Below are 13891 nucleotides of genomic sequence, written 5' to 3'. Positions count from 1 at the left end.
AAAAGGAAATAGAGACAGCGTGAGAAAATGAGACAAGAGTCACACGACTGGTGCTGCGGGTAACAGCAGCCACCAGCCAAGCTGGCATGGGAGCTCGCAAAAACGTGAACAGTCCGTATTCACAACACTGCACTGGTGATGTCGTAATGCTGTTTACCACGTGACAAGACCACCATGTTGTGCAGCCTTCTACTACTATTGAAACAACCTTGATTCCCTGTATCAAGGCAGCTAGGGGCGTGCATTTAGCATCAATTGATGTCACATCCGTCGGACTGCGCGGAAAATTTGCCCCCCCTGAATACAGAGTACTATGCAGCACAGAGCCTATTCCAGGCAATGGATTAATACTAGGGGGGGCTCATGGTTTGGGCTTTTAACCCTTCATCATCCATGAGCATAAAAAAAATTTAAATATATGCATCTGATTTCTTAGACAATTCCTGTCCTTAGTTCCTTTGAGTTAGAATATAAGAGATCTATTTTCTCCATCAGAAGGAAAATTCAATGTGAAACGAAAATGGAAGCATGCAGTTACACACATAGGTAAAACAAATAAAAACGAAAAATAAGAATAGGAGGCTGTACAGCACAAAGAAATAGCAACATAAAAGTATAATCACAAAACAAGCTTAAATTGGAAGGAAAACAAGATTTAGGCTCATTTTTTGGTCTAAATAAGTTTAAACACCTTACTCAATTCTGTTGCCTAGCACCAGAGCAATCTGTAGGAATGCACGGAGGTTTTCTTCCTACTACGCACACTCCAAGTCATATATAAATCAATTAGACACCACCTTTTGGTGTTGTATTGTTGTTGTTGAGCTGACAACAATACACTCTTCACACAAAGAATCAACTAGTTTAAGAGTCCAGCTTCTAAATGTCCATTCCCAGGTAAATATTTACCATTGTGGGGGACCTGGGTTTGGACCTACAAAAACCTCCTTTGTTTTCCATGCATTAAGTACGACATTGGTTGTTTGGTTTACAACAATCCAAAAAAAAACATTGTTTTTTTTGAGGGACTACATTGCTGAATGGATCCCAATGGTGGTGCATATCTTTTAATTAACAAATAAAAAAATAAATTAACAAAAGTTAATATTCATAAGATATGTATTTAGCTAAAAAGTCAGTTGTCTTTTTCATTCTAAAAACACACTATAAATGCACAATACCTTGTGAAAGTATTTATACCAATTGAAATTTTTCAAAACCTTAGTATTTTACTGATAACACATTCAGAGCCTTAAAGGCCATTTGGTAGAGGTTCATGTTTATTAGGAAACCAAGTGAACCAAGCTTTGTAATGAGAACTTGTCAAATAATTAAAAGAGTAATTTGGAAAGGCATTTTCAGGGAAGGCATGCAAAATATGCAGCCAACCACCAAGTTGGGAGTGAGAGAAAAAGTGTGATTGCAGAACTTCTCGAGAAATAACAGGAGAGCAAAGATAGATTTAAGAAGTGGATAGCATCTCCAAGCTCTACTACTGGTCATCAAAACAAAACCTATTACATTAATACTGTTATGGAATTTTAACTTAAAGCACCTAATATTGTACAGCAGTTTGCCGATCCCTATTTAAAGATGTATATATACATATAATCCACTGTGCAATGTTTTTTTTGTTTAGTGAGCTGACAGGAAACGGGGTACTACAGAGGGGGAGAGACATGCGGCAAAGGACCAACCCTAACCACGTCAGATTCCAACCAGGGTCGGCAACGTCGAGGACTAAGGTCTCCGTCTATGGGTCGTGCGTGCTAACAACTGCTGAAGCACGCTCTAGATCAAATCCTAATCTGTCAAGCCTTGAAAACTGATGCTTAAAATACAAAGTCATGCTAAACTTTCTAAATTATTGTTTTTTGAGAAGATTTTGGAAACTAATATTTATTTTTAGTCCACATCATGATTTTACCTTACTATGTTTCGGTCTTTCACATAGAACAGCAATTAAATAAACAAAAATTTATAAGAGAAATTGAGACTTTTACAAGGTACTGATGTAAGCAGCAGCTATAGGTTTAAGGCTAATAAATCTACAAGCATACTACAAGCCTACTTTAAAACTTTATACAACAGATAATAAACAGAAATCAAGTTTTTAAATAACTGATCAATATACTTATCTATTTTTTGAATCAGTCAATATAATAATAACAGTAAAATCACTTAATACTCTCCATCCTTTTAAGAGCTACTTTGGTACTGAGAGGAGCATGTATATCTTCTAGTGTCCAAATGAGCAGATGCATAATCAGTTTTGTGCCATCTTCAACCGATGGAGCCAGTTGGACTCCATCGGTTGCCCAGACCAGGGACAGGTGCCCTTGTACAAACAGGCAGACACCAACAGGCTGGTCTGGATATATATATATAAATATGTAAAAAGAGACTATAACAGGTATAGGTATAGATATGATATAATGTAGGGATTATGTAAAGAAGGATACATGCTGGCGACCTCGCTGTGAAAAGCACCCACCTGCCAGCTCTGAAACATTTTAATCATTTGACGGCCAATTACTCTCGAGCCAAGCAGAGCAGCACAGAAACTCTCAATTGACTTTCTCTGCAGTCACACATGGCCATGCAGCCCATGTGTCCATCACTTCTCTTTGTTCTACCTGTCCACCAGCCCCCCTCTGACAAAACTAAACCTGGGACATGACGTTTTTTAAATGACTTTAAAGAAAATTCACAGATAGATTGACACCAGTAGTCTTATGATAAACTACTAAATGATAAACTACTAAATGTTTTTTATTTCGCATAAGGAACAGAAATTGTTTAAGTTCCATGTGTAAAATGTCATAGCCTGCAGGTGTACGCTACTGTTGACCTACAATATCCACTAATGTGCATGTATTTACATAAGCTGTGCAGCTTGGTACTTGGCAAATATTGAAGCCTTTAATCAGAGATTTTTCAGTGTTCTGTATCTGTGATTTTATGGTGACTGCACAGTGCTCACATGTTGACTTACTTTTCTTTCTTTATCTCCCCAGTAGGTAAATGGGCTGTAAATCACGCAAGGTTATTATTCACCACTGTTTTTTAACAACATGTTAACCAGTGGCGGAGCTGGACTTTACTGTTTGGGGCAGAGGAAGGCCAAGGCTATGTCAGGGGTGTCCTCAGACTACGAGAATGAATCTTTTTCTGAAAAAAACCTTTTGCAATTTGAATTTCAAAATTTTTAATATATTTAAGTACATATTAGGCAAAAAGCAGATGAGATTTAAGTATGGAATATGGAGTATCCTACAAGCAAATCAGATGCATTCCTCTGTACATCCTGTTTGTGGGTCTCCCTTTCTATCACTGCAAAAATGATCTAAAACTGAGCAATAATTTCTCAAAATAAGAGTATCGAACCTTAATATGAGTAGTTAAATAAGATTATCTGCCAATGGAATGAGTATTTTTGAGCCTTAAAATAAGATGATTAGAATTTATGCACTTTAAATAAGAGACTGTGGTTGTTTTTTTTTTATTTTAAATAATAAAATAATTTATTATAAATTGTCTTATTCCATTGGCAAAGTGTCAACCTTATCTGTTTAATTCAAGAAAAAATATACTTATTTTAAGACAAATTGACTTATTTAGATTTCTATTTTTTACATTGTACCCCTTACTTTTTTGGGGTTGGCAAAAAATGTAAGGTGTACCTTAGCTTGGGATGGGTATCAGACTATGTACTCTTAAAGTTACCTACCCAATTCCCACCAGTGCTGCAGAGTACCTATTCACATCATCAATCAAATCAAATAGTATCATGTTTTGGTCCCTAAACAGATCGTTGTGACACAGGAAGAGTGGGAGCGTGGGTGATTTTCCATGCCGGATATGAACACAGTATTGCACTCATAAGAGTGTGATGACATAAGGAGCTGCTGGCACAATAAAAAAAGCAAGCATGGCTAAAATAAAGAAACTATGGCTCTACTTTTTATAATGCCATGTGGATTATGCTTGTGACACAATGGGCAAGGCCAGAGGTAGGAATATTTCCAATGTAAGCAGAAGGGTTCACAAATTTTCGCCAGCCTCAGATCTATGGCTACACTTCCTGCATACTACACAGTTACCACATATGTATCCGTTAGCGACTGATCATCTATAGCCAGCAACATGGGAGAAGAAATGTGTGAAAGCATTCGGTGATCTAACTGCAACTATGATGATGAGGCAGCCCCTTTAACATTGTTGTCGGCTCCAAGTAAATAAGACTAGTGTTTAAGGTGACCTTAACAATCTTTTGAAAAATAGTGTTGTAGAGATGTGTTCCCTTCCCAACACAGAACTTCTTTTCCTTTTGAGATGTTTTGCTTGGCACAAAGTTTCTTAGCTGCTTCTCTGGTCTTCACATAGTTTTATATGGGCCTGTGTGCCAGAAAATTTGCTTTCAAATTGATGATGTCCTGTTTCCGAACTTTAAGGTCTGCAATAAAGGTTACTTTACTGCTGTTTTTGTACTGCATGAGTTGACAGTATCCAGCCGTAGCCTCACTAACACCGTCTAGTATGTGGTTCATAATAGTTTAATATCAAAAGTTTGTGTATACAGCCTACATTACACTAAAGTTCTATAAATTGATTAAATAATCAGCAGCCAATAGTAACTGGGAAGAAGGTGCACAGATTTACAGCTCAGGAAGGACAAACTGTCTACAGGGAAATTTGTAGTGGACTTTTTGAAATGTAAAATAAAGCCAATAAACTTTCCAGCTCTTTCTGAAGATCTGCTTAATATAAAGATTCACCATCTACCAGCTGAGGCTTGATATTTGATGTCAGCTTCTTTTGGGGGCATGCTTGGAAAGGACAATCAACACCATATTGCCCTTGATCTTCCAAATAATGTGAGGATGAATACACCTAATTCAGTCTGCAGACAAAAATGAATTATCCTGGTTAAAGGTATAGTGGAGGATTTTCATGAATGTCTGAATAGAACCGCCCTCTCCACTTTAAAAAAAAAAAGCAAATGCACAACCCTTTTCCCACTCTAGAGAGGGAACAACTATTAAACGCATGCGCAGGGCATGCACGAGCCCATTTCTTCTCATTTACACTGTTTAAAAGTAGCTGTTTGCATCGCTCATACTTTAATGCTTACTTTAAAAAGAAGATTTGCAATTTTTCCACTATGTCAGACTCACCATCGGTAATTGAAAATGGGGACGAGCACGTAGGGCGGCCTTACGTAAACATATCACCAGACAGAATGACAATTAGGAGGACCACTTATTAAGTTGATCCACCTGGAAAAGAACATCGTCAACTATACCTTTTGAGAATGTTTCTGTTTAATAATTAACTTGCTTTATAAAACACTATGAAAGGACAGTAGAGTGATTTGGCAAAGAAACTATGGCTCAGCCATAGATTTCATTTTGAAACCATTTCCACATTAAGTGATGCAGAGTTATGCAATGATTACTGAAAGGCTGAAAGTATTTTTTTGGCAGACTATTTGAATAAAATGTGAATTCAGATACTTTAAGATGCATGAATATCATTCATATTCAGACTTACTGGTTGAGTATACTTTAGAACTGTGAATTCCAAGATCAGTAGCTGATATCTAATTGTTTACTGTTTCAAAGTGACCTGGAAGTAGCAAGGGACAAAATAAAAATGAGTAATTTTGACATGAAAGGACATATTGGCAAAGTTTGCATCCTGAACCAAGGTCTTTTAAGGGTTTGTGGGGGTTTTTTGTTCTAAACCTTGTCTTAAACTTTTGTGTATTGCTGCGGCACTGTGACAGAGCTATCAGGGTTGGTTTTATACAAGGTGAATAAAGATAACCACTCAATCAAAAATTAACATTTGAACCCTCAAACAGCTCCTTAAAATCAGACAAATATTCTCTAACTAAAGTCTAGATGGCTGCTTAATGTTAAAAGGTCTGGTCTTGTAAGATTGAATTCTGTTGGAATCTGTAAAACCAAAATTATTTAGAGTTTTCTTTAAAAATGAGTTTGAATCTTGCTGCTTCTGAAAGGCATAAAAAAAATTAAAGACTTTTTTTTTTAACAATTTGATGGCTTGACATGCCACAAAATGCTGTCACTTTGTCACAACGACAACAACTGATGGCTTTTGAAATCAAGCATTGTGTAATTCATGTCAGTGTCAGCACCATCCCAACACTAAAGCTGTTGTTGATTATTCCTCTCCTGCTTGACACTTGACATGTTCAAGCAAGCAGAATAAACAAATAATGTAAAACAATGTCACACAATGAAGAAACATGATTTTAACTAAGACTGTAAAATCTTTTATATGAACTTTATAAATACCTTACCACTACACAGTAACAAAAAATAAATTATAATCACATATTTAAGATAACATATCTGGTTTTGACTACTGTTGTCACCTTGACTAAAACTAATCCTAAAAGTGGCAGTTCCTGTATTTTTGTTCTGTAAAGACAATTTCTGTTATGCTTGGGTTTAATGGTCATTGTGATCATTTCATAATAATGAACATTAAAAACTCTGCTTTGATTTTACGATGAAGCAAATACTTCAAGCTCAGCCTGACTGTATTAAGATTAAATGTATAAATTCCTCCTTATCTACTATCATAGATACTGTTTTGGATTAGGTGTGAGCTGAGCCAAAACACACAAACATGCATTGATTGAAACCTGCCTGTAACATATGGATGACTTCCTTTGCAAAACTATTTCAAACACAATGACACACCCCTTCATTTTCTGTAGTCATCAGAAGAATTCTAGATAGCGTTGTTAAAAATAATTCAGTACACATGCATTGCATATAATAGAGCCCCAGTGAGCGTCTGAACATGATCTAATTCTACTTTTGGCCTGGGCTGTAATTATTCTTCTGGCAGAAAGGATGGTCTTTTTGAAACACAGTAACAATAAGAGCTTATTAGTGTGATTGGAAGGGAGAAACAAAGACATCGTTGCGTGCTGTATGTAATGCAGCTCATGGCTCAAAGGGTAGTTCGTTTTGTTTACCCCTCTGGTTATCCCTCCATCTAAATCTTCCCTCCTACTGAATAAAGGGCCCTGGAGAGAATACTACTTTAATGGAAAGGCAGCATTTTTCCCAATTCTTATTTTCTCTCTTCATCTCTATCTAATTTCTCTGTATATCTGCTCCTCTTTCATTGCGTATGAGACCATAAGTGTCTAAAAACACAACAAAAGTATACACTCCAGGAATGTGTGTAGACAACGGTCCTCCCTCTTAAGCTGGCAGCCTCTGGGCCGCACCTTTAACCCCCAACCTAACCCATATCAGCAGCATCCCCGCTTTTAACATAAAATGATCTTTAAATCTGAGCCATTTGGCTTGCAAAACCCAGTCAACTCTTGAAGTCGTAGGGAAACGGCTGTTCTAACTGTTGCATTTCTGAATTCTCCTGAGTGGTCCACGACTTTACATGAGTGAATAAAGTGAATATGACTGGTTATTTATCAAGAGGGCAGGATTGTTGTGGCGTAAGGTTCGCAAGCTTTATGATTGTGGCCGGTTTATCGAAAGCATGTTGCTAACCAGTTAGCAAGTTAGTGATAGTAGGTTCCCAGTGGGAAATTACATTGGGACCACGTAGCACTTAACAACGACACTGTCAAGGAACGCTATGGACAGCAGAAACATCCAAGAGGAGGATAATTTTGTGTCGGAGGTTGTGAATGAGTCTCCTCCGTCATACATGTTTTATTTAGAGGAGGAAAGTGGGGACGAAGATGTGTCGAAAAGGACGCCAGGGTGGCAGAAGCTTTGTTTGTTGTAGAAGGCTTACAGCTGTACATGTTCAAGCCCTTTCCTTGCAACGCTTCCAGTTCTGTTAGATCTACGCCTGCCGAAGACACAGACGTCTATCCCCATGAAGACTGGGACGTAACTCAATGGTAGAATACATTTTTCTTATTTCTTATTTCAACCATTGCGTATATTAGCAGCAAAATACAAATCAATCATGACCAAGAAAATTTGATTGACAGATGACCATTGATGTATGATTGGCCGAATTTTGGTGCACAGGCTGAAGTATAACTAACTGGCCTGCATAAAATAACGAAGAAAAAAAAACCCCACAGATTTTAAGACAAATTTTAAAAATTTAAAAATAGAAATTTTGCAAATTGTGGGACAATATCATCTGATGAAGAGTACATTTTTATACATGTATGCAAGCCAGAATGATTTGACATTTATATATGATTTCCCTATGACTTTAAATCCATCAAGTACAAGTCATCAGTGCAGCTCTGTACATCAAATATGAATCTTTCATCATTTGTGATCGACTCACTTAGTTTTGGATGCAACAAAACGATGAGGTGCAAATGACTGCTGCAAGTTTCAAATGGATGATGATACTGAGTCTTTCTTTGGACACACAAGTAGAAATATGCAATGGCTTATGGAGTATAGAGAGTAGTGCCTTACACCAGCAGCATATTCATTATGTGGTGTATTTACCTGAAGGCAAGCAGGCGCTCTACCATGAGGTTTGTTGACATCCACAGCAACAAGCTGCCATCCTCCGGCAGCATCTTCATGGAACATCTGTGGCAGAAGGGTAGCAAATGAGTGGTATAAAATGCACAAAATCACACAGAACCAGATACAGCAGCAAAGAACTGGACAAGGCAGACATTGAAACCCTGTGGCTATATCATCATGAAACATTTGTGTTGACAAACAAAAGAAGAACAAAAAATGAAAAAGCTAAAGGCATTATGCACATAGATTCATTCCTGCATAAAAAAAGGCTAGGGTTCTATATACGAGTTTGCCTCAGGGCCTTGAAGTGAGAAAAAAACAAAAGATACACTTAAATATATACAGGATAGCGGCTTCACACATTTCAACATATTTTTCTAAGTTTGTGCTGAATTTTCTATAAAAAGAAATGAACATATCTCTGAGGATTTGGGGGTTAATCTGCAACTTTTCTGTGAAATAGTTGTATGACTCCAACCATCTAATTTTTTTAAATATGAGAGATATTCCAAGATAGTGCTAAACCTGGCACTGAAGATTTCACCTTAAGAAGTACTAAACAATAGTTACTGAATCAATGAATCAAACCAGGTCTAGTGACTTTGCATGAGTACATGTTTAAATGAAAAAAAAAAAAGCGCAGCATCAATAATGGTCACAAAGAGGAGGCAGGAAAAGAAATGATTGATACTGTACAGAATTAAATCAACATTAATCATTCATATATTTCCAGTATGTGCAAAAAAAAAAAACATGACTGTTTAAAATCCTTTGTGGAATAAAGGGTCTGGAAATATCAAAGGATGCGACTATCAACATTTTATCACTTCTGATCCTACTTTGGATATCTCCAGATCCTGATACTTTTTCAACACTGTACGCCAAAATCAGTGCTGTTTACTTTTCAAGAGACAGTCATAAACTCTTTGCTAAAATCCAGTGTGATATTTATGAATATACATGTGTATATCCCAAAAGGCAATATGAGGTTAGTATGGGGTTCAAAAAGGAAGTAATAAACACAGTAATGTGGCAGACGGCTCTTCTTCTCCTGAATAACAGCTAAGCTCATAAACCCCCAAACTAAGTATAAGTTTTCAAAGTTCCATTTATAAAATGCCTACTTTGTTTGAAACAATATTAGAAAAACATCCTCTCTATAAAATAGCTGGGGTGCTTCAGTGTTTTAAGAGTCCTTGTTCCGGCTGGTGCTTACAGTTAACTGGCAGCTGATAGAAATAAAGCTTTTTTAAATGTTTCATTTATTACTGAGATTAATAACTGAAATTAACACCAAGGTTTACTGGAGAGTGAATTTGGAAATTAATACTTTGTTTACCTTTCCTCAGAAATGACTGAAAGCTTGACTGTAGAACAATTTCTTATGCTCACTTTTTAAAAATGTTTTTGAAAATTCTTTAATCAACAATCATTGGCAAAAGCTTAAAGTTCAAGAGATTTATTTCTAAATACATTTGAATCTTTATTCAACTTTTGTTTTAAGTTAAAAAGTATATTTGCTAAAACAAATAATGGTTAAATAACTGTAGTCACCTAGAATTAAAATTCATAACTTATTGATCTTCATTTGTGTTCAGGAAAGGAGAGTGGCAACAAAAGGAATTATCAGACATTCATAGCTGTGTAGATCATGAAAAATGGGCTAAGATATCCTATGACTGATGCAATATTACTCAAAGAAATGAATAATAGAGATCATAAAAATCGTAACTAGTCGACTGGTGGAAAAAGTTATCAAAAGGTTTATTATCTATCAAAAAAAATATTTCCAGCTCTATTGAGTTACAATATATTGAATAAATCTATCAAAAAACCCTTTTCTAAGTAAATTTTGCCCATTTTTGTGAATAAAACCCTAGACATGTAACATCACATAAGAACACTACACATAAAAGCCAGCAAAAGGACTCTAGTAAAGGAGCTTTCTGTGTAGAAACGACTGTAAATAAGCAGATTGACAGAAAGCTGAGTGGAGGAAAAAACATGAAACAAGCACAAGCAATAACTTCATGCTTAAGAGGACTGTAAAGCCAAGTCCATTCAAGAGTCAGGTTCAGGTTTCAAAGGAATGGCCTGTGGCTGAACTGTTTTCCGAGAGCTATCACACAGATGTACGTAACAAGGACAAAGGCTACAATTAGAACATTTTTAATTTTAAGTCATTCCTAAAGCACAGAAAACTCTAAGCAGACAGATGTAGATAAGAACAATAAGGATTGTATCATCGATTTACAGGTGACCGTTGATATATGATTGGCCGAATTTAGGTGTACAAGCTGATGTATAACTAACTGACCTGCATAAGATAACGAAAAAAAACAACACAGATTTTAGACAGGATTTTTTTTTTAAATAGAAATTTTCTAATTTTCTGATAAAGAATACATTTATGTACATGCTTAAGCCGGAATGATTTGACATTTAAATACGACTTCCCTACGACTTTGAGTAAACGTTTGAATACGTACAAATAAAATTACATTTTTGGGAGTACATTGCACACTGCCATGGTTGCAAAGGATTGATATAACAAGATATTTACTTGGATCGCTATAGAGTAACCAATTATCGTGGATTCCTGCCTTTCTCATTCCTGCTTGTTTGGGAATTATATAATCTTCATAACTACATTCTTTCAATTCCTGTAAACTAGATCCACCCTGGGTGTTTTTGCAGTTTTGTTTTTGTTTGTTTTTTTGCCTCATAGATGTTAAAACCAACACCACTGTGCGATTTTGCAAATGTGATGATGTGCAAACTGAGTACGAGTGGTTAATTCTAGCAGATGACAACCCTGAGGACTGTGTAAGCTCTACAAGGTGCATCTTTTTCCAGATTTAAACTTCTTGTTGCTTCACCCAGCTAATTTAATGTGCGTCTAATCTCTCATGGTGCAAGACCCACATAAATCCTTCAACCATATACTGTTCCTCTCTCTGACTGCATCTCTACCTCCCACACCGCTTCAGCTTTGTCTCCTACCTGAACATCGACATAGTATGCACACATCCTGCCAAGGCAGGGCTTTTCAGTCCAACGTGATTATAAACTTGCTTTTATGATCCGGTACTCTGGCACAAGCTCTGGCGTCTTGCAGAATGTCAGATATGACAGGAGCCCGAACTATCTGCAGCTTACTGTAATTTTACGTATGTAAAAACATTAAATTAAAACTAATTAGACGCCAGCAGATTGTCAAAAGCCCAGGTTAGTTTGTTGGCATACTTAGCCTTTGGGCCTAATCTCTATGAAAAACTGGGAAAAATATAGAAAAATCCAGCAACAGGAAGTAACAGAACAACAGAATCTACCAAGATCTTTTTCCCGATTTCAGCAAATATCTGAAGCTAAAAAGAAACAGGCTTGTTTTTCTTCACCTTCTGTGATTGAAACTTAAATTTATGATGTATGTAAGTATGCTCTCTTCTCCCTAAAATACAAGATTTGGTTTTATATTTGTTGTACATGTTTGATAAAATCTCTAACATCAATATTTTATGTTCTCACTAATTCAAATATTTTGAATATAGCCTTTACCAAGAACCTCTTTGTTCAGCCCTCCTCCAGACAAGCCCATTTGTCTTTCCAACCCCCATTCTCCCGAAGACTGCACCCTCACAACCTGCAACTATGACAACCATTCAGAGTTTATAAAGATAGCCTAGGAGCATTAAATAATACATTAGAGGAAGGCTGAAGCCTGACCGATGGGCTGTTACAGACTTATTTCCCCTTATGACATCATCAGGGGAATGTTTTTCAAACAGACCTTTAAATTCTTGTAAGTATGAAAGATAAATAATAATTGTACTTTCAATCCATTTTCTATGCACTTATAATATTTTAAAATGCCCTTTACTGGAAAAAAGAGCCTATTGAGACACATCCATTTAAACAGTTAGGGAACAACCATGTAGGGAAAATTGTTTTGTTTATAATGGCACCATCTTAAGGCACGAAACTCTCCATGACAGTAGATTAAAAAAAAAATTGTTTTGACAATTAAAAAAAAAATTATATTCCAAACTTGTCCAATAAAGGCCTGGCTGCTTTTGGAAGATTCAGCAAAAAAATTTAGTGGACACTTTTGTAACAAAGATAAAAATATAGGTGAGCTAAGTTGATGTAAATAGATGGTAAGGAGACTATTCATCTACTCCCTCATAAAAAAACAGCCTCTTTGTCAATAATAAATGTGTGCCAGGATTGTAAAACTATAGAAGACAAAACTCAAAGACTGAGATAAACAGCATAGTTTATGCCTAAGTTACTACAGATTTCTTAAGCAGGGAGTAAACAGGCAGACCATCCACTTTTGTGTCATTAAGAAGAGGTTTCATATCACTGTGAGTTTTCAGGAAGTTAAAACAAGTGGTGGATTGTGGGATAGCCAGAACCTAGTCAAAAATACATATCCTGTTTTAGCTGACTTTATAAATTTAAATCAACTGAATTTCTAGTTTTCATGTCACATACAACACTACGTCACTGGATATTAAGCGCAGCCCATTGCCACGTTTAGTTCCATCTAGTTCTTGTCAGGTTTCTGTTTCTGTTATGTTTTTCTTTTGAGTATCCAGTTTTGCTTTGCTCCTTGTTTTCTAGTGTTAGTTGGTTAATTCTTAGTTTATTGAGTTCTTTGATTCTTTTCTCAGTTACTGTCTTAGTCTTGGTTCTGTTATGTTTTCTTTTGAGTGTTTAGTTTTCTTTTCTCCATGTTTTAGTGTCCTAGTAATTTATTTATTATTTTGTTGTTATTTCCAGTCTTCCAGGTTTCTTTTTGTTGCTCTCTGCTGCCCTCTTATGTTCTCCTTCTTCCCTAGCTCTTTCCCTCTCTTGTTTTGTGCACACCTGCTCCCAGTTTCCTCATTAGCCCTCTCTTTGTCTCAGTCTCCTTTAAAAAACCCTCTCTCTTCAGTTCCTCTTTGCTGGGTCCTCGTCATAAACCGTCTACCTCGTCATTCACCGTCCAACTTCGTCTCTCTGAGCCTTCCTCCTTGAGTTTAGATTCCCTGATGTCTCCATGGATTTCTGGTTTGTTTTCTACTTATTTTTTCATATTTTGAATTTTGGATTCCTGGTTTCTTGTTTGTTTGGACTTTGTTTTTTCAGTTACTCCTTATTAAATCTACCATAAATTCACCTCTGCCTGCCTGCCTCTGCTTTTGGGTCCACAACCCTCAAACAAACCCTGACAGTTCTGGGCAAACAACCTCCAAGTTGAGTTATTTGAGCCTACAGGCTGCATCAGTTAGCCAAATCAGCTGCAGTTTGCTGATTCAAGCTCAGCTAAGAAAAACAGTCAACTTTTGGGTTTTGCATAAACTGTGACTCACCATCATAGATTGTATATTCTC

At 36.5% G+C, this 13891-nt stretch overlaps 1 protein-coding gene across 4 annotated transcripts in view; it reads right to left on the bottom strand.

Moving 5' to 3' along the window:
• Positions 1-13891, bottom strand: part of nalcn (sodium leak channel, non-selective) — a 115491-nt gene that overhangs the window by 72670 nt on the left and 28930 nt on the right. For all 4 annotated transcript variants that reach the window (XM_038284807.1, XM_038284806.1, XM_038284805.1 and 1 more), the window contains one exon: positions 8490-8576. In XM_038284807.1, coding sequence (XP_038140735.1) covers positions 8490-8576 — 87 coding nt within the window. The remainder of the gene's footprint in view (positions 1-8489; positions 8577-13891) is intronic.

The sequence above is a fragment of the Cyprinodon tularosa genome, unplaced genomic scaffold (assembly GCF_016077235.1).
Source record: "Cyprinodon tularosa strain WSP-4 unplaced genomic scaffold, ASM1607723v1 ctg202, whole genome shotgun sequence".
NCBI classification, from domain to species: Eukaryota; Metazoa; Chordata; class Actinopteri; order Cyprinodontiformes; family Cyprinodontidae; genus Cyprinodon; species Cyprinodon tularosa.
This window is presented reverse-complemented; position numbering and strand designations above follow the sequence as displayed.